Raw genomic sequence first — 25,236 nt, forward strand, 5'->3', positions numbered from 1 at the left:
GTATTTAAAAGAATAAGTACCTTTTTATTATAATTTATTTATATAAAAAGTTCTATTTTTCAAATCAAAATTATTAAAATATTGCTTTTATAAAAATGATTTTCTAAAAAAAATTTTTAAAAATTTTTAACTATTGAATGATTTCTCGTATATATCAAAAATGTGAGTTATATTTTTTAATAGTTTATTGTGAGAATACTAAAACTACTTTTTAATTATACTTAACTTCTAACTATTTCACGATATCTACTACTTATTAATTAATATTGTCCTGAAGTGATATTATTATTGCCTAATATTTAATATCGAAAAAATTAAATTTTTATAGAAAAGATGTTCTTAATTATACTTTTATTAAATATATATCATAATATTTGTAAGATTTTTATATGTGCCAGAAATTATTCTCTTTTAATTATGTACTGTCTAAATTAATTTGTTACACAATAATCTATTTTTTTAATATCATTTTATACAACTAAGTTGACTTTTAATGTTATGAATAAAAATAACTTTCATTGTCTAATTTCATAAGTTAGAGCAACTATGTTAATTAATTAAATAATATTATTTAATAAGATATAAAATATAGCAACCTGCAAAAATATAATTTGCTTTCAATTTATTATTAGTATATAAATATTAATGAAATATTTATTTATTTATTCATTAATGTACAGATAATATAATAATGTTTTTTACAATTATATGATTTACTGAAATAAATTTTAAAATGTATTTATACAGAGTGATTTTTTTATCATAACCCACTCAATTACTTGCAGAATATATATAATTTAAACATTTTTTTTTTGGATATCTTTAGTTACACATTATTCTTGAATTATTAACTATGTAATACTTTTTAAGTTCATCTCTTATGCCTTGTAAAGATGTCAACTTTGTTTTTTTAAATGTGAACACATATTTTTAATTTAATAAAATGTTTGAGTTTTTAATTTAATAGTAAATGGCATTTGAATTTTTAATATAACTTTATTTGTTTATTAGATATAAACATTTAAAGTTTCTTATCACTAAAAGTGAAAATCTCAAGTCAGTAGGAATGCAACCACAGGGTTATCTCTCTTCAACTAATTGTCAATGGCAAAAGTTGTAACAAATTATAGCTTAAGTTATTACTGTATATACAAAGTGATTTTTTTATCATGGTTTTTTATGATATCAATATTCGCAGGTACACAGCATTGTTATTATCAATGGTAGTAGGGCACATTGTTGTGAATTTATAAATACACCAACTGATAATATAAAAAGTTTATCTATTGATAGTCATAATTGATAGTAAACAATCCGTGACTGCAACAGCAAAGTCATAAAAAACAATTAGCTACCTGTATTTGTAATACTTTGTGTATTATACATATATATTAACTTAAAAATTTGAAACTTTAAATGTTTATATCTAATAAACGAATAAAGTTATATTAAAAATTCAAATGCCATTTACTATTAAATTAAAAACTCAAACATTTTATTAAAATCAAAATATGTGTTCACATTTAAAAAAACAAAGTTGACATCTTTACAAGGCATAAGAGATGAACTTAAAAAGTATTACATAGTTAATAATTCAAGAATAATGTCTAACTAAAGATAACAAAAAAAAAAATGTTTAATTTATTATTATTCTGTAAGTAATTGAGTTGGTAATGTATTAACACTTTGGTGATAACACTTAGGTGTGTAAACCGAATCAAGACAATTCGGTATGAGGTGCGCACATTGGACCAACAGGTCTGAGTGCATGGGCATTATGTCCACCTCGATAATAACTAAAACTAACTAATTGAGTGATTTATGATAAAAAAAATCACCCTGTATATGTATATATATAATGTATGTATGGACATATATATTTTTTTTGTAGATTTGCAAACATAGGTGAAACTAGACATTTTAATTAGACTAAATCATTCTTAAGAGTAATTACATCAAATGAGATAGATTGAATTGGACTCGAACTCAGATTTCTGGTTATCTGAACGAAAGCTTTCTTACTAATTACCCGGCGCCATACTTAATCCCCAACTTCCTAGTCTCTTAAGTGGTTGATATCATATAAAATATATTTAAAATCCTGTATACTTAAACTGTAGGTATACTTAAATAAGTATACCTAAACTTGAGATTCATTAGCTAAGTCGATTATTTGCCCATCGTAGTTCCATTTCTTTTTCTTCTTTGACTTTACAATTGTTTAAGAATTTTTACCGCCACCGTCACTGTTATCCAATCTTCCTGATTCTATATTCTATCTTCCCAATCCGTCACATCCAGTATTTCCAAATCCTTTCTAACTCCATCTATACATCTCTTCCTTGGTATTCCTCTGGTTCTTTTTACTCTCAATTGCCATTTGATTGCTGCTCTCACATTTGCATTTTCAGTTTTTCACATCGCGTGTCCAAACCATTGGAATCTTTGACTTTTAATGTAGCTTGTTAGTAATGGTAATTTAGTAGTTTTTCTTAGGTCTCCATTGTTCCTTCTACGCCATCTGTTAAGTTTCCTGTCAAAAACTGGGCCACATATCCTTCTTAGCATTTTATTTTAAAATGCTAGTAGCTTCTTTTCTAGTTAAGGGTTATGTGCCATACTTCACACCCATAAGTTATCGAGGACCTTATCATGGTCATATATAACCTAATTTTAGTTCCTCTAGAGAACAGCTTTTACTTGAGGTATTTATGAATTGTGAAATATGTCTCTTCGCTTTATGTATGCGACTAAAATCTCCAGTCATTGTTGTTAGTGATAGTCGATCCTAGATACTTAAACTGCTTGACTTTATAATAAAAATTGATCACTTGTGGCTAATTAATTAAGTAAAATTAAAACTATATTAAAAATATTATTAATTTAAAAAACTAAAAAATATTAAACTCAAAGCCACAAAAAAATTAATGAAAAGTCGCGGATACGTATTTCGGAAACAATGTTACCATTATCAACGCTAAACACATACTGACACCCCGACTAGAAAAAACTCCCTTATATACCCCTAGTGACCTTATCACCTAGTGACGTTATCACTAAGTAATATTATCACATTTTGCCAGTTTACACAAGTTTAATAATGAATTTTTCAGTGGGCCAAGATCCCAATTAATTAAATTGTTTTTATTTTTAAACATTTCTATTGCTTCTCTGATATTAAGTTCTTTGTAATTATTTACGTTTTTAATTAGTTTTATGGTTTTAATAGAGTGATTATGTGTCAATAAATGTTCAGCCACTGGAGATTTCTCAATTTCTTGATTTTTAATATTTCTTAAGTGCTCTTTAAACCTGACCCCTATATTTCTTTTTGTTTGTCCTACGTAACATTTATTACAACTTTCACATTGTATTTTATAAATGCCTGATTTCCCCCCTTCATCTACCTTATCTTTAGGGTTACCTAATAAATCTCTTAAATTATTACTCTTAGATGTTACCAAAGTAATACCAAAATTCTTAAATATTTTAGTTAATCCATTTGAGATGCCCGGATAAAATAAAATTGGTGATCTAATTACTTTTTGTTCCCCCTCGCTGGTGAGTGTACTAGCTGCCCTCCTTTCTTTTTTCCACTTTTGTTTTCGGACTAATTTCAAAATTATGTTTTCGTTATATCCATTAAATTTAGCTATTTCTTTTATAACCACCATGTTGTTTTTATAAACAACGTTTCTTTTATNTATTTTTTCTCAAAAAATGTATTAAGTTCCATATGACTCCGAAGTTTGCCAGATTATCAAGTAAGTCAAACAATAATAATATTAATTTTTACAAGTCAATAAATTTCGCTCAGGACAAATTTCTTAAGTTAGAAATAATAAATCATTATCGCAATAGAAGTAGATTAGAAATGGGGGCTTATCAATTACATTTAAAACTTTCTAATTTTTTGAGTCAATCACAGTGGGACATCTTCGAGCTGAAGATGTACCAAGTGGTTGAACATAAATTTAAAACAAAAAAAGAAAAGTTAAATAAAAAATTTCAAAATTTACTTTCAGAATACAAAAATAAGGGTCAAATAGATAATTTTAATAAGAGTCCGGTAGTTTCATTTTCTAAAAACTGGGGGGACGATTTAGTTAAAAATTACACAAACATTGTTTTTTCCGTTGAAGAAACTGAAATACTTAAGTTGGGTCTTAAAACAAGTTTTTTACCAAAAAAATTTCCAATGGAAGATCTACTAGTAGGAATTGAAATGGGGGTTAAAAGTGTTGATTTTAATAATCAAGACTTAGCAAGAAGGGAGTGTTTAAATTTTCTACAAAAAAATTCTGTTATAAATAAAGGGGGTTTAGGAAAAAATGAAAAACATTCAGGACTCATAAATTACTTAAAAAATAAAAACTGTTTTTATTTAAAGGCAGATTAGGGGAATTCTGTTGTAATTCTAAAAAAAGAAGATTATTATGAAAGAGTATCAAGAATGATTCAAGAGGGTCCTTATAAAGAAATTAAAAAGAATCCATTAAGTAAAATGATAAGGGAGGCTACAAACGTCATAAATAGTTCAAAATTAATAATCGAAGAAAAGTTCAGGTTTTTCATTAAAATTTCAAACCCTCAAATACCTAAACTATATGCTTTGCCAAAAATACATAAGCCAGGAAGTACTATGAGACCTATTGTGTCGAATATTAATGCTCCGACTTACAATTTGGCTAAACACCTAGTAAGGGTATTTTCATCTTTCAAAAAATTCGATAGTTTTTCAGTTAAAAATAATATTGATTTAGTTAAACAATTATCTAGTTATACCATTCAAAATAATGACAGGTTAATTTCTTTTGACGTAGTTGCCTTATTTCCGAATATTCCAATAAATATAACAATTGATTTTCTTAAAGACTGGCTAAAGGACCAAAACATTGAACAGGATAAAATAAATGAGCTTATTAATTTAACAAAGTTATGTATGAGTCAAAATGTTTTTCAGTTTNTAACAAAGGGCAGTTGTGTTTGAGTGGCCGTTATAGACATAATTTTCAATATTATTACTTTCGTCTTATTTATATTATTTATAACTTTACTTGTTTTATTCAACGACCCGTCTATCGCCAATTGTCATCATAGCCAACCAACTCCGTCTCACTTGGATATACCTGCTAACCAACTGTACTAGGATTCAGGTCAGACGTATTGTACATTACATATGACTTATATTTACTAAACATCTAAAATATAACTTTGCTTTGTCGTTGACATAAAACAATAGTCTAATTTTATTTAATAATATATCCTCTGTAACTAAGGTACACGATTGCCTGTGTCTCCTTCAGGCAATTAAAACTCATTTAAGGAGATAGGGACGATATTTGGGTAGACGTCGGGTAGCTTCCGATTCTTGGTTTTGACCAAGATCCTCAACTATTAAACAAGCCCCTAACANAAAAATAATATTGATTTAGTTAAACAATTATCTAGTTATACCATTCAAAATAATGACAGGTTAATTTCTTTTGACGTAGTTGCCTTATTTCCGAATATTCCAATAAATATAACAATTGATTTTCTTAAAGACTGGCTAAAGGACCAAAACATTGAACAGGATAAAATAAATGAGCTTATTAATTTAACAAAGTTATGTATGAGTCAAAATGTTTTTCAGTTTCAAAATAAATTTTATGAGCAAACTGAGGGCACAGCAATGGGAAATCCGCTATCACCATTTTTAGCAGAACTTTTTATGAGTAGGTTTGAAACAAATTTAAAATACACTTATGGTGATTTTCCAAAAATTTGGGTTAGGTATGTCGATGATATTTTTGCAGTTATAAATAAAGATTTTAATATGGGGGTTTTCATACAACATTTAAATTCTTTTTACCCATCGATTAAATTTACATATGAACAAGAAATAGAGGGAAAATTGCCTTTTTTGGATTTATTAGTTAAAAGAACAGAGGGGGAACTAAATTTTGAAATTTATCGGAAAAACACACACACGTTCAGATACATTCCGAACACATCGAACCACACCTGGCAACACAAATTGTCAGCTTTTAATAGTATGGTTTACAGATTAATTAATATTCCGATGAATAAAATAGATTATGATAAAGAATTGGTGGTTATAAAAGAAATAGCTAAATTTAATGGGTATAACGAAAACATAATTTTGAAATTAGTCCGAAAACAAAAGTGGAAAAAAGAAAGGAGGGCAGCTAGTACACTCTCCAGCGAGGGGGAACAAAAAGTAATTAGATCACCAATTTTATTTTATCCGGGCATCTCAAATGGATTAACTAAAATATTTAAGAATTTTGGTATTACTTTGGTAACATCTAAGAGTAATAATTTAAGAGATTTATTAGGTAACCCTAAAGATAAGGTAGATGAAGGGGGGAAATCAGGCATTTATAAAATACAATGTGAAAGTTGTAATAAATGTTACGTAGGACAAACAAAAAGAAATATAGGGGTCAGGTTTAAAGAGCACTTAAGAAATATTAAAAATCAAGAAATTGAGAAATCTCCAGTGGCTGAACATTTATTGACACATAATCACTCTATTAAAACCATAAAACTAATTAAAAACGTAAATAATTACAAAGAACTTAATATCAGAGAAGCAATAGAAATGTTTAAAAATAAAAACAATTTAATTAATTGGGATCTTGGCCCACTGAAAAATTCATTATTAAACTTGTGTAAACTGGCAAAATGTGATAATATTACTTAGTGATAACGTCACTATGTGATAAGGTCACTAGGGGTATATAAGGGAGTTTTTTCTAGTCGGGGTGTCAGTATGTGTTTAGCGTTGATAATGGTAACATTGTTTCCGAAATACGTATCCGCGACTTTTCATTAATTTTTTTGTGGCTTTGAGTTTAATATTTTTTAGTTTTTTAAATTAATAATATTTTTAATATAGTTTTAATTGTTTGACTTTTTTGAAAAAATAATTCCAAACTTCTATATTTTGTTCCCATTTGGTAGTAATTCCATTACTTTTGTTTTTTTTTATTTATTTTTAAGCCGACCGATTCAGCCTTCTCTATGAATGTGCTTCCATTTTGTACTACTGTTTCCTTGCTGTCTCCTTTTAGGTTAAGATCATTTGCAAAGCCCAGTACATCAATTCGTGTGGCACCAATACTAGTCCCTAAGTTGTTATCTTGAGCACTACGTATTACTTTTTCCAGTGCTATATTAAACAAAAACAGTGAAAGCGCATCCCCTTGTTTCACACCAATGACGACTTCAAATTTTTCAGATAGTTTGGTCAACTCTCACCAGATACTTCGTGCTACTCATGTAAATTTTTGTAAGTAAAATAAATTTTCTTGGGAATCAAAATTCAAACATGATATTGTACAGGTTATGGCGATGAATGCTATCATAAGCTTTCTTAATGTCAACAAAGACTTGCCATATATTTTGCCTGAACTCGTATTTTTTTTCTATCATTCATCCAATAATTGAGCGCTGATCAGTTGTCGATTTTCCTTTACGGAAACTGCCTGGTATCTGCTATTGGTTCCAGGCGTCTTAGCAAGATTTTTGAAAATACCTTATATGCAGTAATTAGTAAAGTTTAATATGGTATTTGTTTTACTTTACAAATAAAATAGTATTTATTTTATTTTACAATTATATAAAAAAATAGGTTTGTTTACAATTCATTAACATAATAAACAAAATAATAGTTTTCTGTGTTAAAGCAATAATTAAATTCATTCCAATATTTATATAAAAATTAATCATATTAATCCTAATATATTGTATAGTATGCGAATGTGTAGCGTATGAAAAGTGGTTTAAGTTCTGACCTATATATCGTAGTGTTCGGTGATGCCGCATTCACTGGTCCATTATCCGGAATATGTTTGATATTCGTTGGCATTTGTTTATTATTTTCATTTTAATTAGAGAAAAGGAAGAAGAAGAAAATGTGTTGTTCATTAAAACATAACCAAATTACCAATAATCCATGATCCATCAATGCATCACCAGAGCCAACTTCACCACTGGCGAACTGAAAAGTCCCATCTGATAGTGCACACGTTATTATTTACAATAGTAAATTACCTAATCTAAATGTACCATTACAAGTTATTCCCCTGTAACTATTGTAATTGAGTTTGCACTATGGCTGTATTCCACTTTTGTGCAAATTCTTCTTTTTCCCATATTCTGCTACAGAATTCATGGATTATTTTATGTACATCTTGCCTCCATACTTTAATAGTTCTGCTAGAATCCCATATGATCCTAGAGACTTAGTTTTTTAGGATGTTGATAACTCTTATGGTTTCTTCTACCGAAATGTTATCTTCTCTTTGTTCAGTTCAGTGACCATTCCATTTTGCTATTGGTGGCTCTAGCAATTCGCTATTTAGAAGTTCCACTTACATTTTAGAATAATATCGTAACTTAAAAATTAATAAAATAAAAAGAAATGTTGCGTTTGAGGTGCTTGTTTGGATTTTTGAGTGTAGTTGAGTGACTAGACGGTTTGGATGAGATTGCATTTTGGAATGTAATTTTTGGTAGAATATAGATGCAATCATTTTGACTGTTGCTACTTTGAGGTCTTCATGGAGGGAGTTGGTGACGTAACACGATGCTTTGGTTGTAATACGGAGACAAATAAACTGGAACGCCTATATTGTCCTTATATTAGAAGGTTTTGAGAGCGCAATACCATATGAACATATTGGTAAGAGGAGGGATTTTTATAGAAGTAGACGATAGAAAATGTTCTGGTTGTATTGAATAAGCGGTCTTATAGATGAAGGCGGGTATTTAGCTGTTTCTGTTTACTTTTAAGATGATGCATAATTCATGTGAGCGTTCTGTCGAATAGTAATTCCAGGTATTTCGCTTCCCTTTCCTCAGGAATAATGGTGTTATTGAAAGTTATGTTAGGACAGTCATTATGACGAAGGGTGAAGGTGATGTGGGTAGATTTTAATTTTGTTGATTTTTATTTTCCAGGTGTCACACCACTTAAATAATATATTAAGGTGAGATTGTAAAAATTTGCTACAATTGTGCGGATCTGGCGGCAGCTAGTATTGCAGTATTTTTTGGTATCGAAAGTTGTAGCAATAGTATCTACGACTCTGTGGAGTTGATGGAATGTGGCATGTTTAGGTCGGAAACCGAACTGAAATTCAGGTAAGGTATTTTCCCTTTGCACTATTGAGAGAAGTCTGTTGAGGAGAAGCTTTTCAATAATTTCACCGAAGATTGGTAAAAGACTAATTGGTGGTCTATAAGACGTCGACTTTTCTGGGGGTTTTTCAGGTTTTAAGATGGAGATAATGATCGCTGTCTTCAAGTAGGAGGGAAGAAAGAAAGTCGAAATATCGCATTATTAATATATGTAAGCAATAATATTGTTTTGGGCGGCAGATTTTTGAGTATTTTGTTACTAATAAGGTCATGTCCAAATGACTTGCTGATCTTGAATTCTTTGATGATTGATGACACTTCTTTGGAAGTGGTGTGTTTAGCTGATAGGGCCATGGGCAGTGGAAAAATGATAAATCGGATTACTAAATCTAACTGTTTGGTGTCCGGGAGGATCGAGTGCTGCTTGAAAACATTGGCGAAATGTTCAGCCAAAGCTCAACCTTTTTTTGATGGCTAGGGCGCTGTTTTGACTTTGTAGGGGAGGCATGACTGATTTGTGTTTTAATAGCGATTTGGTTTTTTCCAAAAGGAGCCGTTATTTGGTGATAGGGATGAGAGGTGAGCTTTGTAAAGCTCATATTTGTGCATCTAGAGTAGTTTTTTGGGTTTATTTGTTAGAGTTGTATACTGCCGTGCTAAGCAAAAACAGGATAACTCCAAAATTAAAAAAAAAATTTTTTTTGTTTCTATAGGTAAATTTAGTGGTTTTACGCCGATTTTTTATGTAAAAATAGCATATTTCCTATTAAAACCCATCTAAAATTGAAATATAAAATAAGAAAATATACGGTAAGTTCAATATATTTGATGTTTTATAAGCGAAAACACGGTAAATCCAAATACTAAACAAAAACTTGGTATATCACATAAAAAATAATGGAGTTATCGTCTTTTGACTTATGTTCATACATTGGGACAAAAAGTTATCTTGATTTACTGTTAAAAATGTTTTTTTGCGTTCCTGAAAAATCATGTTGACTGGTGTTATCCTTTTTTCGCTTAGCACGGCAGTATATATGTCTATCTTCATGGTATTGAGTACGCTACCATTGATTGTGGACTTGATGCTTGTCTGTAATAAGTGATCAGAGATGTGTGCTTTAGCGAGTTTGGAGGATATATAACTATAAAGTGAACGGCCTCTTGTATTGGTTGATCTGCGCGCACCATGTTGAGTGTTGGGCGTTGAAATCAGCCCCGATAATGTAAGTGTGATTGAGTGTGAGTAAGAATGTTGACAATTCATTTTCAGGCAATTGACACTCGGGAGGGAGATAAGAAGAAGCGAAAGTAATTGGAATCGAGTTTATAATATCAATTATTATAAATTCGTTTTTGTAGTTTTCTTAAGGTGAATGGTAGAATAGGAGAATGAGATATTATATAGGAAATAAGTAGAGGACTCCTCCATGGGCTTAGAGCTGATCACCCTGAAGGTACTGATCAGCTTTAATCACTTCGTAACTAAAGATTTTGAGAGAAGACATTTGAGTAAAATTAATTTCCGAACAATATCCACTTTTTCTTCGTATAGCGTTAGTTGTATTTCGTTGATGTTGTTTAGTATTCCATTGGTATTCCACAAGATTGTGAGTAGGTGTGTTTGTTGATAAACGGTCATATTTAAGAAGTTTCTCGATGACAGCGATGAGAAGTGAGACAAGTGGATTTATTAGCGTTTTTTATCATTAATAAAAGAAGATAAATGATCTGAAAAGATTTTCTTGATGGTTGGTTCGATTTTGTCCACTTAGATGGATTCTTTGCTGTGGTAGGTTGAGTAATTTTAGAATGAGATAGGGTGTAAAATGTTGAGTAGTTAATATTTTTTCAGTGTGAATTTCATCTAAATTTACATTTTGTGTGTTGTTGGTTTTAATGTTTGACTTAAGATGTAATTTTCTGTGCTTTAGTAGGTCTTTATGAAGCCCCCGTAGTTTGCCGCACATAGAGAGCATTTGGCCTGTTCATTTCGGTTTTTGTAATAAACATAACAAACAGAGGAGTCGTGATCTTCACCACGGCGAAAACATTTGGGGTTGTGGTTGCAGTAACTACGGATGTGGCCATAGGACTGGCAGCATTGGCATTGAGGGATTTCGTTTTTGGTGTGGCGGACTTCTATTTTTATTTTAAAATAGCAGAGAGAAGTGAGTTTGAATATTTCTTGATTCAGTTCAACTTGCTCAAGGTCAACGAAGAAAAGGGGCAACGGTTTTTGGAAGATCTGTGGAGAACATTAGTTATGTTTTTGACTTGGTACCCTAGATTAGTTAGTTCGTCGGAGATATAAGGTTTATCAGTTAAAGGGTGGAGGTTGCGGATGACAAATCTGAAAGGTTTGTTTTCTTTAAACTGGTAGGAAAGATAGGAAATGTTTTCACTTTTGAAAAATTTAATAACTGATCTGTATGAATCAAAGCTAAATGTTTGCAGTTTTACACCTTTTGTGGAACTTTTGCAGGAGAAACTAGATGCGTCGGTGAGTTCTTTCATTTTGAGGCAAAATTGTAATTTATTTGCGTTTGTATGAATATTGGTGGAGGTAGACTTTTTTTTGTTAATGATATTTTCTACGCTATGTTCATTAGCGCTGTCAATGGGTATGTTTTCAGTCTTAGAAAAATTGGTGAATATCTGTTGAGAGATTATTAGGCGATATGATGCGTTTGTTTTTATCGACTGTTTGCCAGTCATTTTCGTTGTCCGAAAATTCAAAGTGTGATTTATCGCTTGACTGGGAAAATCTTGATTTGGATAAGATTAATGATGAAACAGTTTTTTTTTTTTGTTGTATTCATACCTGAGTTGTTTAGTTGGCTAGTGGGGATAATGATAGTAGATAAGATGTACGAATAATTGACCTCGAGCCGACGGCGGCCGTTTGTGTTGTAGTAAGTTGTGAAACTGGTTTATTTTAGTGCGTGGTGTGTTGTAGTAGGCAACAATTGCATAATACGTGATATTTGTTGTGTAGACTCTTTTACACGCTATTGATAGCTATAAAGGCGGGTTCGCACGATAGCAACACACGTGTTGTTCTGTTAGGAGTCGAACACGAACTGATTTTTAAAATCATAACTGATAACTTTTTCTTTGTTCTTATAATATCTTAAATAATAGTATTAATAAATAATTGATAAGTAAAATAACACAATTCGTATTAATTCACAGTTTTAATACGTAAAAACTTTGACAATGATGATTTCAATATTCGCGTAACGTTTTCTAGAGCACGATAAGAACAGAGCAGAATAATAATTTGCTCTGCCTTTTTATAATACTTTGTACCCCTAAAAATCATCATTATCTTTTTCTTACGGTATAACTGTTTATTGATAAGTAAGCATAAAATACAGAGATTATTACAGATGAATAGTATATATAAATAATTTTTACATTTTATATATAACATTAACATAGATTTTTTACACATAAGATTAGGATTGATACAATGCATTTAATTATTAAAAATAGAATAAAAAATATGACAAAAATAACTTATAGATTATTTTTCGGAAGGAAGGATTTTAAAAGTGACTATTAATTGATTTATGATTAAATCGTGTATATCATAATATAACTAAACAGTATGCGTTTGTTCACTATTTCTCTTAAACGTTTATTTAATTTTTTTTGTTTGAAAAGGATTATGTCCTTCTAAGAATATAATATATAAATATCCCATGTTATGGTAGTCACGAGTATATTACGGCAATATACAAGAGCGTTTTGTAAAAACATCCTACATACCATGTTTTACTAGCGGAATGATCCTCTAGGAGTCCAGGAAGTAACTACTGTATTATTTTAGTTTTCCGCATAAACATAAAATTAAGCCTATACATACTATTACAATTTTCAAGCCATTTTTTCTTCGACTCTAGATTTGATATAGATGTAAATATTACATAAATTATATTAAATTTAATATAATTAAAAAATACGTTTGAGATAACACATTGTTATTCTTTTTCGAAACTTTAATAGGTCAAGAAGTGTTAATAATTTTAATGTCAATATTTCCTGTTTGACCTCAGCTATTTAAATATTTAAATCAATAAATAGTTAAACATATAACTACAAATGTAGTCCATTCAAATTTATACTTAAAAAATGTTATAATTAACCTAACAGTAAAATTATTTTAAATTATTAGCTTATTTTAATAGTATTTGTCAAACATCAAATAAACAAGTTGAAGAGTAAGTTAAAAATTTAGTCAACTATTTCTTCATTAATTATTATTATTAAATATCATAATAATTAGTAGCGGATTTCCTACAACTTTTTAAAAAAAAATTTTTTAAAGAATAAAATTTACTTTGAATACGTTTATGGAAATTTACATACAGGTGTAAAAAAACGCATTTTTTCTTCCCCGAGTTAATATGTAATAAAAATTGTCTGATGTCTACTAATTAGGCACGGATACAAGAAAGTATAGGAATAAAGCCCTATCCCCAAAATTATAATTATTTTATAAAATAGGTTCTTTTTTTAAATTCCTTTTAGTTTAACAAAAATTTCTTGTGGATTCGCTCTTGACACCACTTCAATTTTAAATAAAAATAAATATCTAGAATTTAATGTTAATTATTTTGATCTCGTTATTTTTTAACGTAGTAAAATCAAAATTAACTCGTGGTTAACACCAAATTTATAAAATAATTGTTAATATTTTATTTTATAATTACTTTATTACTTTAGTTTTGTTATTAGTTAAATAAAAGAGTTCATCAAAATAAAATTGAACTTTTAAGAAGAAATTTTCTACTGCTAATAGATAACATAAAACGGATTTTAAGGGAGTTTGTTAAGTGTAGCTCCCCACTCTAGAGACAGATATATGTCGATACTGAGTCCGGTGCCTAATAAGACGTATAATGACATATTTTTTTAATGTAGTTAGTTGATGCTCCTATATACATCGTATATAAAAATTAAATATTTAGATATATAAATTAAAATAAAATAACACATAAGTTCGAAAAGACTAAATATTTAATTGATCAGCATATAAATTCACAAATTGATAACCAAGTTACACAAATAAAACATAACATAATGTGTACAAAAATATCACACATATGTACCTTAATGTCCTCTTTGACAACGATTTATGTAACAATTATTAACATAATAGTATTTACAATTGATATTCAGTTACAAGATTCAATTTAACAATAAATTATTAACATACAATATAATAACCCTTAAAAGAAATTACTTGATTTAAACTCACCATATTTTAATTATATCTTTTCAAAAATATATGTTAAAGAACTCATTAAAAATATAATTATTCTAACTATAATATTTATATATATGCGCAAATATTATATATTGTTTGTAACAATGAGAACAATAGAAACCCGTTTCCTGACTTACTGAACACCCTGTATAGGGTCAAAGATCCTATCCTGTTCGACTAAGAGTGGAATCTGGCTGGTTCGGATACTTTGAAGACAAGATCATTGTTGTAAAGGACTCATAAAAATGTGATATGTTTTTTGCGATACCAAATAAACAAACCAATAACCCAAAAAAAAACAAAGGCACCTCACATCATATTTTAAGAATCGTATAACTCTAATTATAGGAAATCAAGTAGGCCACTCGGTAAACAAAAAAAAATATACACTAGACTACAGGTATGTAGATGTAGGGTTACATATCTCTCTCCATTAATCTATACGTTAGTTCATAAAGAGTGGGTTTCCTATAACACCACCTTTCACGCATTAACACTAAAATTGTCCTATTACATACATATTATAATACAGGGTGTTCAGTACTTCTGCAGTTGTAACACTCTATAAAATGTATAGACGATATTTAAACAATCCAAATTTAATTTCACATTTATATTCCATGGATAGAAAGTAAATGATATTTTAAGACTATTAAAGTTTGATATCAACCATTGTAAAAATGTTAGAATTTTTAGTATTATGAAAAACTTTATTTCATGATATTAACAATTTTGTGACTATAATAATTTGTATTCATTTTTATTGAAAATACCAAAAAGAAACTTTTACCTTTTAACTTTAATGCGATGCTGAGACTTATGTTTTAAGTGTTAATGGCTGCCTTAGTTAAAAACATGCTATTTTTGTTTTCAAACTTTTTTGGTGTTTAAATTTAAAATACCTTAGAAAGGTTTGCTGTAGTAATTATTATATCGATTTTTATAAAAGATACATGAATCTTATTTTATTCAATATAAATGTAAACTTATTTTGAGTATTTTGCCTCTTCTAAATTATGAAAAACGACTTTGAACTTTTGAATTAGCTTAAATTGTCCTAATTATGTAAGGTTGCCATATTGGTTATAATAATACAGTCAATCAAGCTCGGGGTATGAGATTCAAATACCGCCCATCGATATAACTTTTTTGCATTTTTTTGTTAATTTTTTTGAGGTGCAAAAAAATTCAAAGCTCGTTTGATTTTTATCTCATTTAGAAAAATAACTTTAATGATTATCATGGACCTCACCTAAAGTCTCCCTTTGTGAGAAGAAATTTCTTATTCATATTAAAATTATTTTATGGTTTCTTTTTATGGCTGTCATTTATTTTCTTAGCTCTCACTTAATTTACATTTTTCAACGATACGTCAAATGATTACAACTCGCATCTAGTTGTTTTATATGTAAATTCTCATTAGAAGTATTAGAAAATGTCTCATTTCTAATTTGAAAACAGTGCGAAAAATTGATTTAGAATAGTATATTTTTGATTCCGATGAAAGTTCCTTGTACACCAATGTATTTAATTATAAGAAACAACAATTTTTTTTTGAAAAGTATTTCGTCAAGCTCTATAATTTTTATATATGTTTATCATAGAAGTAACAAAATATACTACACTATCATTTTTTATTATTTCTCCGTATAAGTTACAATTTTAAATATTAAATATTAATTTCATACTATATTACTATATTAATTACTATAAAAAATATTATTCATAAATTATACTTGTAAATCTAAGAACTACTAATCAGGATATAATTAAGGAGTTGATGTTGCTTTTCTAATTATGTACCAATTACTTAGAATTAAACATTATCTATAGATTTGCATTGAAGCGCTGTTATGAAAGTGATTTTAATCACTATCAGATATCATCTATACTTATTACAACTATCCCACGTCCCCAATGTGCTGAGTTTTTTTTTTTAAATTTATAATGCTATAACTTTTTAAAAATATGGATCAATACAATTTTTTTATGATAAATACTATTTATATACCTCTTTTATTTGACATACTTTCAATATATTTTACTAATGTAATATTCGCTGCTAAAATATATTTTAGCTATATTCTAGAAAAATTCTAAAAATATGTGGACATAGTCCATAATAATATCCTTGTTTTTTTACTTAATGAATATCTTGTATAATTAATAAACTTGAGAGCTAGAAAGTAATCCAATTAAGTAAATGGTTATTTGACAATAGCTTTTGATTGATTTCTTTCAAAGGTATAAATACTTTTATATCTAATCGTCGACAGACTATAGATGAAAGACACCTAAAAAAATATTAATGTTATACAGATAATAACCCAAGCCTGACCTCAAGTGAACAAATGAAGTATAGTAATAAAATAAGTTATTCAAAATTTAAAGTCTTAACTTTAGTTTAGTGTAACAAAGCGTGTTATTTTTTATAAACAATTATATATTACGAAGAGACGAGTAAATAGAATAGATGAAACATAATATTATTTTCATTTGGAACGATAAGAGGAATTATTATCTAAAAAATAAATTTAATCTTTTTATAGACTTATTAATAAAAATTTATTAAAAAAGGTATTTACTTTTAAGTGTTGGTAATAATGAATTAATGAATTAATATTTATTTATGCAAATATCAATTTGTATTAATTAAAAAAACATTTCTTTTATCGTAATTATGTAAATTATCTAAGATCAGTAAAATAGCATATTGTTAAGAGTTAAAGCAATATTCTTAACTGACTAATTTTTATAAACGAGTAACATTTATACCTCGAGTTCTGGTTTTTTTTTTCTTTCAATGTTTGAAATTAAAGAGAAATAAAGTTTTTTTATGAAACTTAGAATTACAACTTATAATTTTTTTATAAAATTTTTAAAATTATTTCTAGATGCCGTGTGTAATGTTTGAAAGCATCAATCACTTTAACAAATGGCTATATGAGAACGGTGGTAAGTATTGTAATTGCAAGTATATTTTTGTCGGATTTTAAGGGGTCTGGGAAGGTTTGACCTATGATAATTAAAATTATCCCTTTCAAAATTTATAAAAATTACATTTAATATTATGTAAAATTATTTTTTGTTTAGAAAACATTTACTTCAATCATAAAAATCAAGAACTTTCTGTTAAACTTACACTTAAAATTAAAATTAAAATATACCAAGATTTTCTTATTTATATTTTTGTATTTAATACACACATAAATAAAATTTCTAGATATTTTAAAAATAGTTGCTGTTTTTTACTAATAATTTCAAGTTTTTTTAAATTTTGAAAACAAGTTAAACCATGTTAGACATTTTTTTTATTATATTTTTAATAAACAATAAATCAGAAAATTGTGTAAAACGTCCTCCTCTTAAAAATAATTTGAGTTCTAGCCATGGTAGAATAAAATTATAACTATTTTAAATAAACAACATTTTTTGAAAGTAGACTTAATTTCCTAAGAAACCGTCAAGCAAATCGTGAAATTTTCGTAACGTGTTTAAATTTGCAAATGTCAAAAAATATCAATAAAACTTTATAAAGTTGAACTGTGTCCGCACAGACTACACTTTAAGAGTTAACACTCTTTAGCTAATTATATTTAATTGGTCTGAAAAAAAATGAAAATAAAATGTAATTAAGTCTAGTGTATAAGAAAAATGTTTCTATTCATTTTATTTGAACTTATGAAGAGTATTTTTGGTCATTTTTGCCAATTGGGGAGATCTACTGTCATGAAAAAACACAATTCAAATTACAAATTTTCATTATTATTTATTAATAAAGATAAATAATAAAAATTTTTTTTATATAATTTGAAACGTCTTTGTAGTTATGAGTCGCCTGGCAGATGTGAAACATCGAACTATTGTGTATAAAAAAATATGCATGAAAAAATGGTTTATTATAGGGAAAAGATATTCTTAATAATTGAGAAGACTCAATTCTTTTGATCAGTTACTCCTTTAAAAGTAATATTCAATGCTGCTTCTGACGGTAATAGTGTAGAAATTTGTTGATGATTTTCACGTAATTTATATGAATCTAATCTAAATTAAATATAAAAAATCACATTTAATTTCAATTTTAACAAAAGGAGATAAGACTGGATGGAGTATAAACGCTTGTGCAAAGAAGCCAAGTGTGCAGTAAGTAAGGCGAAGTTTTAAGAGGTATGATGAGTTGTATGATAGGCTAGAAACAAAGGAAGGCGAGAAAGATATCTATAGACTTGTAAAGGTAAGAGAGATAAGGTCTAAAGATTGTCATTATATAAAATGTATAAAAAGTGTTGATAATAAGGTACTCTCGAGTGATGATGATGTGAAAAAAAGGTGGAAAGAGTATTTTGAAAAATTACTGAATGAGGAGTACCCAAAAGGACATTAGAGGATATCTCATGTCACGAGGGATTGGTAGATTTAATTAGTGAGAAAGAGGTATGGGATGCTGTGGCATCAATGTAAAAGAATAAAACAGTAGAACCAGTAGAAGTATGGAAAATATTAGACGATGTTGGCATAAGGTTTTCGAAGGAACTTTTAAATAAAATCTTATTAGAAGGGAAAATACCAAATGAATGGAGGAATAGTATTTTTGTGCCGATATTTAAAAGTAAAGATGATATACAGGAGCNATTTTTGTGCCGATATTTAAAAGTAAAGATGACATACAGGAGCGTGGAAATTATAGAGGCATAAAGCTTATGAGTCATAGTATGAAAATTTGGGAAAAGGTAATAGATAAGAGAATAAGAAATGAGACATCGGTATCTAAAAACCAATTTGGATTTATGCCTGGTAAGTCAACAATGGAGCCATTATTTTGTGTGAAGCAACTAATAGAAAAGTTTAGGGAAAAAAATAAAAAGCTTTGTATGGTATTTATAGATTTGGAGAAAGCATATGATAGAATAACGAAAGAGGTTCTAAAGCGGGCATTAATGAGAAAAGAAGTACCGAAAAGGTACATTTATATAATAGAGGACATGTATGGTGGCACTTGTACTAGGGTAAAAAGTGTGGGAGGAGTAGTGCATCAGGGTTCTGCTTTAAGCCCTTACTTATTTTCTATAGTGATGTATGAAATTACTAGAGAAATACAATGAGAGGAAATACAAGGCCGTGGTGTATGTTGTTTGCTGACGATATAGTGTTAATAGGAAAAAATAGGGAGGAAACTAATCAAAGGCTAGAGGTATGGAGATCAGCTCTTGAAGAAAAGGGTTTTAGAATAAGTAGGAGTAAGACAGAGTATATAGAGTACGAGTTTAATAAAGGAGAATAAGAGGTAGGTGAAATAAGGAGACCAGTGACAATAGGCGAGGACGTGATTGGAGAGGTGGAAATTTTTAAGTATTTAGGGTCAGTTGTGCAAAAGAGCGGTGGTATCGACGAAGATGTAAGACACAGGATTATGTGCGGTTGGTTGAAGTGGAGAGAAGCGTCTGGTGTCTTATGCAATAAAAGAATTTCAATGAGGCAGAAAGGTAAATTCTACAAGACTGTAGTGAGACCATCGATGATGTATGGTTCAGAATATTGGGCGGTTGATAAGAAAGTTGAGCAGAGAATGAGTGTAGCAGAGATGAGAATGCTCATCTCTGCTAATGAATGAATGGTTGAGTGGAGTGTCTAAAGAAGATAGGATAAGAAATGAGCATATAAGAGGGAGTATAGGTGTAGCGTCAATCGTAGATAAGATGAGAGAAAATAGACTTAGATGGTTTGGTCATGTTATGAGGAGAGAAGAATCGGAAGCCGTAAAAATAGTTGTAGAAATGAATGTGAAGGAAGAACAAGTAGAGGAAGACCAAAAAAGAATTGGAGATATGTTATTGAATGCGATATGAGGACAGCTGAGCGTAGAGGATGTGGGAGATCGTGTCAAGTGGAAGTTTAGGATAGGTGGCCGACCCCAAGTAGTTGGGATTAAGGCGAGGAAGAAGAAGAAGGAGAAGAAGATACTTCATTTTAATTTTTAGCAATGCCCTACCACAAAAAAATTACTTCTATAATTTAAAGTAATTTAAAGGACCACCGAGACGAATGGAAAGAGTCGTCACGCCTATAGCCGGTCTGACACGCTGCATAACATGTTTCATATAAAAAAAATCATTTTTTTATGTTTTTACTATGGTACTAGAAAGTAATTATTTAAGGAATGTTACTCGAGATTCTGGGAGCAAATGACACACGGTTTTCTGGTACTGAAACATAATTTCAGCACCCACAAAATTTTCACTTTATTTGCGCACATATTACGTTGTAAATATTGTCAGGTGTTTTTGATCTGAAAGGCATTCTGCTCGTCAGAATTATCCATGCGCCCGTCTTTGGTAAACTTATCACAACAATTTGTCTCATAAGAATAAAAAGGGTCTAACAAAAAATAAATTTAGTATAAATAGTTCTATTAAAATAGTTTTAATAGAATAGATTGTTTAGTTTATTTTTAAAAATATAATGATCATACAGTTATATTAAACTTTGAATATTTTATTTAAATTAACTCACTATATAATAAATGTAATTATTAATTTAGTGATTAAAATGTTTGTAGATATTCTTTAATCTATTTATTGAAATAAATTTATTTTTGAATTTTGTTAGAATCTTTTATTCTGATATCACGGATTATTCATGGACTATCTTAAAATCATCTTTTTACCATGCTCATTGCATTCTTCACTCTAAATTTTAACTGTTTATTATATTTCCATTTATAAAACTTAATAGTACAACAGATTTTTATTATAAATGGACTTATTTTAATTATACATTTTTTGTAACATATTAGCTATATTAAAGTCATATTAAAGTTTTTACTATAAACTCCAGACATCCTTATCTTTGCTTCAATGCATCAAAGCAAAAATCTATATTATTATCTATCATTTGTCATCTTAAATTTGTACTATTATAATGATACAGATTTCTTTATTATAATTAGAGTTCCGGTCTTTATACATTTATAATAATTTGAGTCAAATTATTAATTATTAAATGGTCTTAACTTTAGACCATTTCCAAAACATCCAGCTCCTTGAAAATTTATCATGGGTATATACAGTATTACCTAAACATTTTTTATTCAAGGAATGGAGATACCTTCACTTTCCCAATATGTAAATACCTTTTTAATATACATTGTGATTAGTCGTAAAATAAATGTACTCGGTATGACTAAAAAAAACTTTACAAACACATAAATTCCGAAGCCTATTTATAAATTAAAAAGATGTCCTATAATTTAAAATATAATATTAACAAATAATTCTTACACCTTCTAAAATAGAATTCTAGATATTTGAATGACTAGTAAGGGTTAGGTACTATAAACAGTTTGAACTCACTGTGAACTTAAGGTACATTAACGATACCTATTTAAACATTATTTTAATTTGTTTTGAATTTATTAAAACTTTGATATCGAAGACTCAAGTTAACTGAAAATTTCAAAACCATAGTACCTTATAATTGAAAATTTATTCAATTTTTTTAACAAATTAAAAAAAAAGTATGTTTAGTAAATTTTTTTGAACTAAAAATTATTTTTAGGTGAATTATATTTTTAAATTCAGTCTTTAGAAACATTTTTATGTTTTAAAGAAACTTTTTAAAAACATTATTGATTAATTGTTAATGTACCATTTGTAGGTTTTTCAAAATTTGTATGCATAATTTTCCTTACCTTAGTAATAACATTTGATGTATTAACTAGTTCAATACTGTTTAAAAAGCATATCCTCCGCCTTTTATTATTTTATGTTCATGAAAATTCAATTCAATACATTTGAAAAATATAAATTTAAATAAAGTATTTTTCGTTGCACCATATTGATAAGATTTTTTCACTGCATTTTGTAACAAAACATTGTGCTAGTAGAATGCAGTTTAAAAAAACTACACAAAAAAACAAATCGTACATTTAACAAAATTGAATTTTTATAATTAAAACATTATATTTAGACCGTCGTATGGAAGAATACTGGTTGTATGCATCAATATGGCCTATTATATCCATAATATTTGTCTATTTATTATTTGTATTAAAATTGGGCCCAAGTTACATGAAAAATAGAAAACCTTTTGACATCGATCGAATTGTTATGATTTACAACATATTTCAAGTTTTTTATTCCATGTATATAGTGAAAGAGGTATATTTCTAAGATATGATACTTTAAAATTTATTGTTAAATTCTGATCTACTCTATTTTTAGTCGGTTCGATTGATATGGTCAAAACCTGATACCTATAGATTAAACTGTATAGAAGTGGATTATAGTAATACAGAAACATCCCGCGATGTAAGTTGTTAACTATTTTTCAATAATGTGCAATAATATTATATTTCTTGCAATTTCACAGAAAATTTTCATAATTTACTTGTACTACTTCTCAAAAATTTTGGATCTACTCGATACGGTAATTAACAATATTTATTTAAAAAAACGGTAGCGCAGTGGGGTTGAGGCACAGTGTGGACGAGGNAAAAAACGGTAGCACAGTGGGGTTGAGGCACAGTGTGGACGAGGCATAGATGGGACAAGTATAGATGATATCTGACAGTGATTAAAATCACTATCATAAGAAACGCTTTGATGCAAATCTGTAGATAGTGTTTCCTTAAGAGAAATTGGTGAAATATTTTAAAAGCAACATCAACTCTTATTTCTTAATTATAACCTGATTAGTAGTTCTTTGATTTTAAAATATAATGTATGAATAAATACTAATTATAGTTTTTAAATTTAGTATGAAATTGTGAGGCCAGCTATGATGTATGGTTCATAGTGTTGGGCGGTTGATAAGAAAGTAGAGCAGAGAATAAGTGTAGCAGAGATGAGAATGCTTAGTTGGATGAGTGGAGTGACTAGAGAAGATAGGATAAGGAACGAGCATATAAGAGGAAGTATAGGTGTTGCGTCAATCGTGGATAAGATGACAGATAATAGACTTAGATGGTTTGGTCATGTTATGAGGAAAGAAGAATCGAAAGCTGTAAGAACAGTTATAGAAATGAATGTTGAAGGAAGAAGAGATAGAGGAAGACCAAAAAAGAGATGGAGGGATGCTATTGAATGCGATTTGAGGACAGCTGATGTGAACGTAGAAGATGTGAGAGATCGTGTCAAGTGGAAGCTTAGGATAAGGGTGGCCGACTCCAAGTAGTTGGGATTAAGGCAAAGAAATAGAAAAATATTACCAGAAATTCCGGTGGCAATTGACATAATATGATTGTTGTTTCGGAATGTACAATTTAGCGTTTAGTTGGGTTTAAATAATATAGCGTCAAATCAATTACCTACTCTATCGGTTGTATCTCAATATACACTACACTTTAATGATACAATAAATAAATAAACTCACACATACACACATATGCATTTATAACATTGTGTCTAATGTAAGTATAACATGATAAAAAGTAACCGTAAAATGAAAAAAATGGAATATAAATTTTATTACTCATATTAAATGTAATGTAACTCGAAAAATATTTGTTTAAATGAAAAAATATAAGATTATATTTTTATTTATAATTGTCTTTTAAACAACTTTTGTGCGAAACTTTTTTTTGTAAGTTAAATATTTTTTTTTGAGAAAATTAAGAAAGCTCATATTTTTGAACTTTTGCGAGGATTTAAAAAAAAAGCTCAATTCCAATCTTGAGGACTATTAGTATGTCATTATACATATTTTAATTCAACTTTTAAAAAAACAAAATTTTTTCCGCAATTTTTCCTTTGTTGACTGGCCTAGATGTCAATTTTAAACTTGTAATTGAGCTAAAAGTTATGGTAATATATTCAATTTATTTTACTATAAACTTTCATAAATCTTTATCAAAAATTTTTCATCAACTTTAAAGAACCAAAAAAATAGGTTAAAATTGAAAATTTGGACTGATTATTTTTAACATATTAAAAATCAAATCAGTAATAATTTGAAAACAAATTTTTTTTTCTTTTAATTATTATTTTATATAAAATTAGTAATAATATAAAAAATTAGAAGTGATAGAAATAGTCTACTTGCAGATTTGAAAACAACGCGAAAATTTGATTTAGAAAAGTATATTTTTGCTTCTGATGAAAGTTCCTTGTAGTCCAGTGCATTTTTTTATAGTAACAAACAGTTTTTATTGAAAATTATTGTATCAAGCCCTTTAAATTTTTATACACGTAAAAGTAAAGCAAAATATAACTTCTTTATTATTTTTATAATTTCTCCGTTTAAATTACAATATTAAATATCAATTTCATACTAAATTTAATAATTATAATTAGTATATATTCAAATATTATATTTTAAAATCAAAGAACTACTAATCATGATATAATTAAAGAAATAAGAGTTGATGTTGCTTTTGGAATAATCCATCAATTTCCTACTTTAAAAAAAAAAAAATTTGGTTGGGAATTTTTTCTGTTATTCGCCAAAATTACTCTTTCGTTGACTAGAATAAATCAATAAATAGAAAATTTGATGAGAATTAAAACAATGTTATTTTTAAGATTAATATGCAGTCAGAAAGTTTTATAATTATTATTTATTGTAAATTTATCAGAAAAACTCATTATTTTTTGCATTTTTATCGTAATAGAACACTTAAATAGAAATCATAGTAATCATTTCTAAGTAATTTTTGATATTTAAAAAGATTCTACTATTGAAATATCCAGAACTGAATTAATTTTAATGATTTACTTTAACTAAAAAAAAAAAGTTATTATTTTGAATCCCTCTTGTGGGCAGGTAAAGGGTTAGATTTATAAAAAAAAAACCAAATGATTGATAAAGACATATCT

The 25,236-nt window shown here is 28.3% G+C and overlaps 1 protein-coding gene across 2 annotated transcripts in view; it reads left to right on the forward strand.

The window, feature by feature from the left end:
• Window positions 1–13,234: 13,234 nt before the first annotated feature.
• The window catches only part of LOC126894762 (elongation of very long chain fatty acids protein 7-like), an 18,535-nt gene continuing 6,533 nt past the window's right edge, over window positions 13,235–25,236 (forward strand). The window contains exons 1-5 of one of the 2 annotated variants that reach the window (XM_050666007.1): window positions 13,235–13,376; window positions 17,320–17,380; window positions 22,391–22,581; window positions 22,645–22,731; window positions 22,793–22,849. In XM_050666007.1, coding sequence (XP_050521964.1) covers window positions 17,320–17,380; window positions 22,391–22,581; window positions 22,645–22,731; window positions 22,793–22,849 — 396 coding nt within the window. In that variant the 5' untranslated portion in view covers window positions 13,235–13,376. Of the gene's footprint in view, window positions 13,377–14,806; window positions 14,826–17,319; window positions 17,381–22,390; window positions 22,582–22,644; window positions 22,732–22,792; window positions 22,850–25,236 lie in introns of those variants that run through there. The other variant, XM_050666008.1, reaches the window with a different exon arrangement.

Source organism: Daktulosphaira vitifoliae, unplaced genomic scaffold (genome assembly GCF_025091365.1).
Source record: "Daktulosphaira vitifoliae isolate Bord-2020 unplaced genomic scaffold, ASM2509136v1 Scaffold_1, whole genome shotgun sequence".
NCBI lineage: Eukaryota > Metazoa > Arthropoda > Insecta > Hemiptera > Phylloxeridae > Daktulosphaira > Daktulosphaira vitifoliae.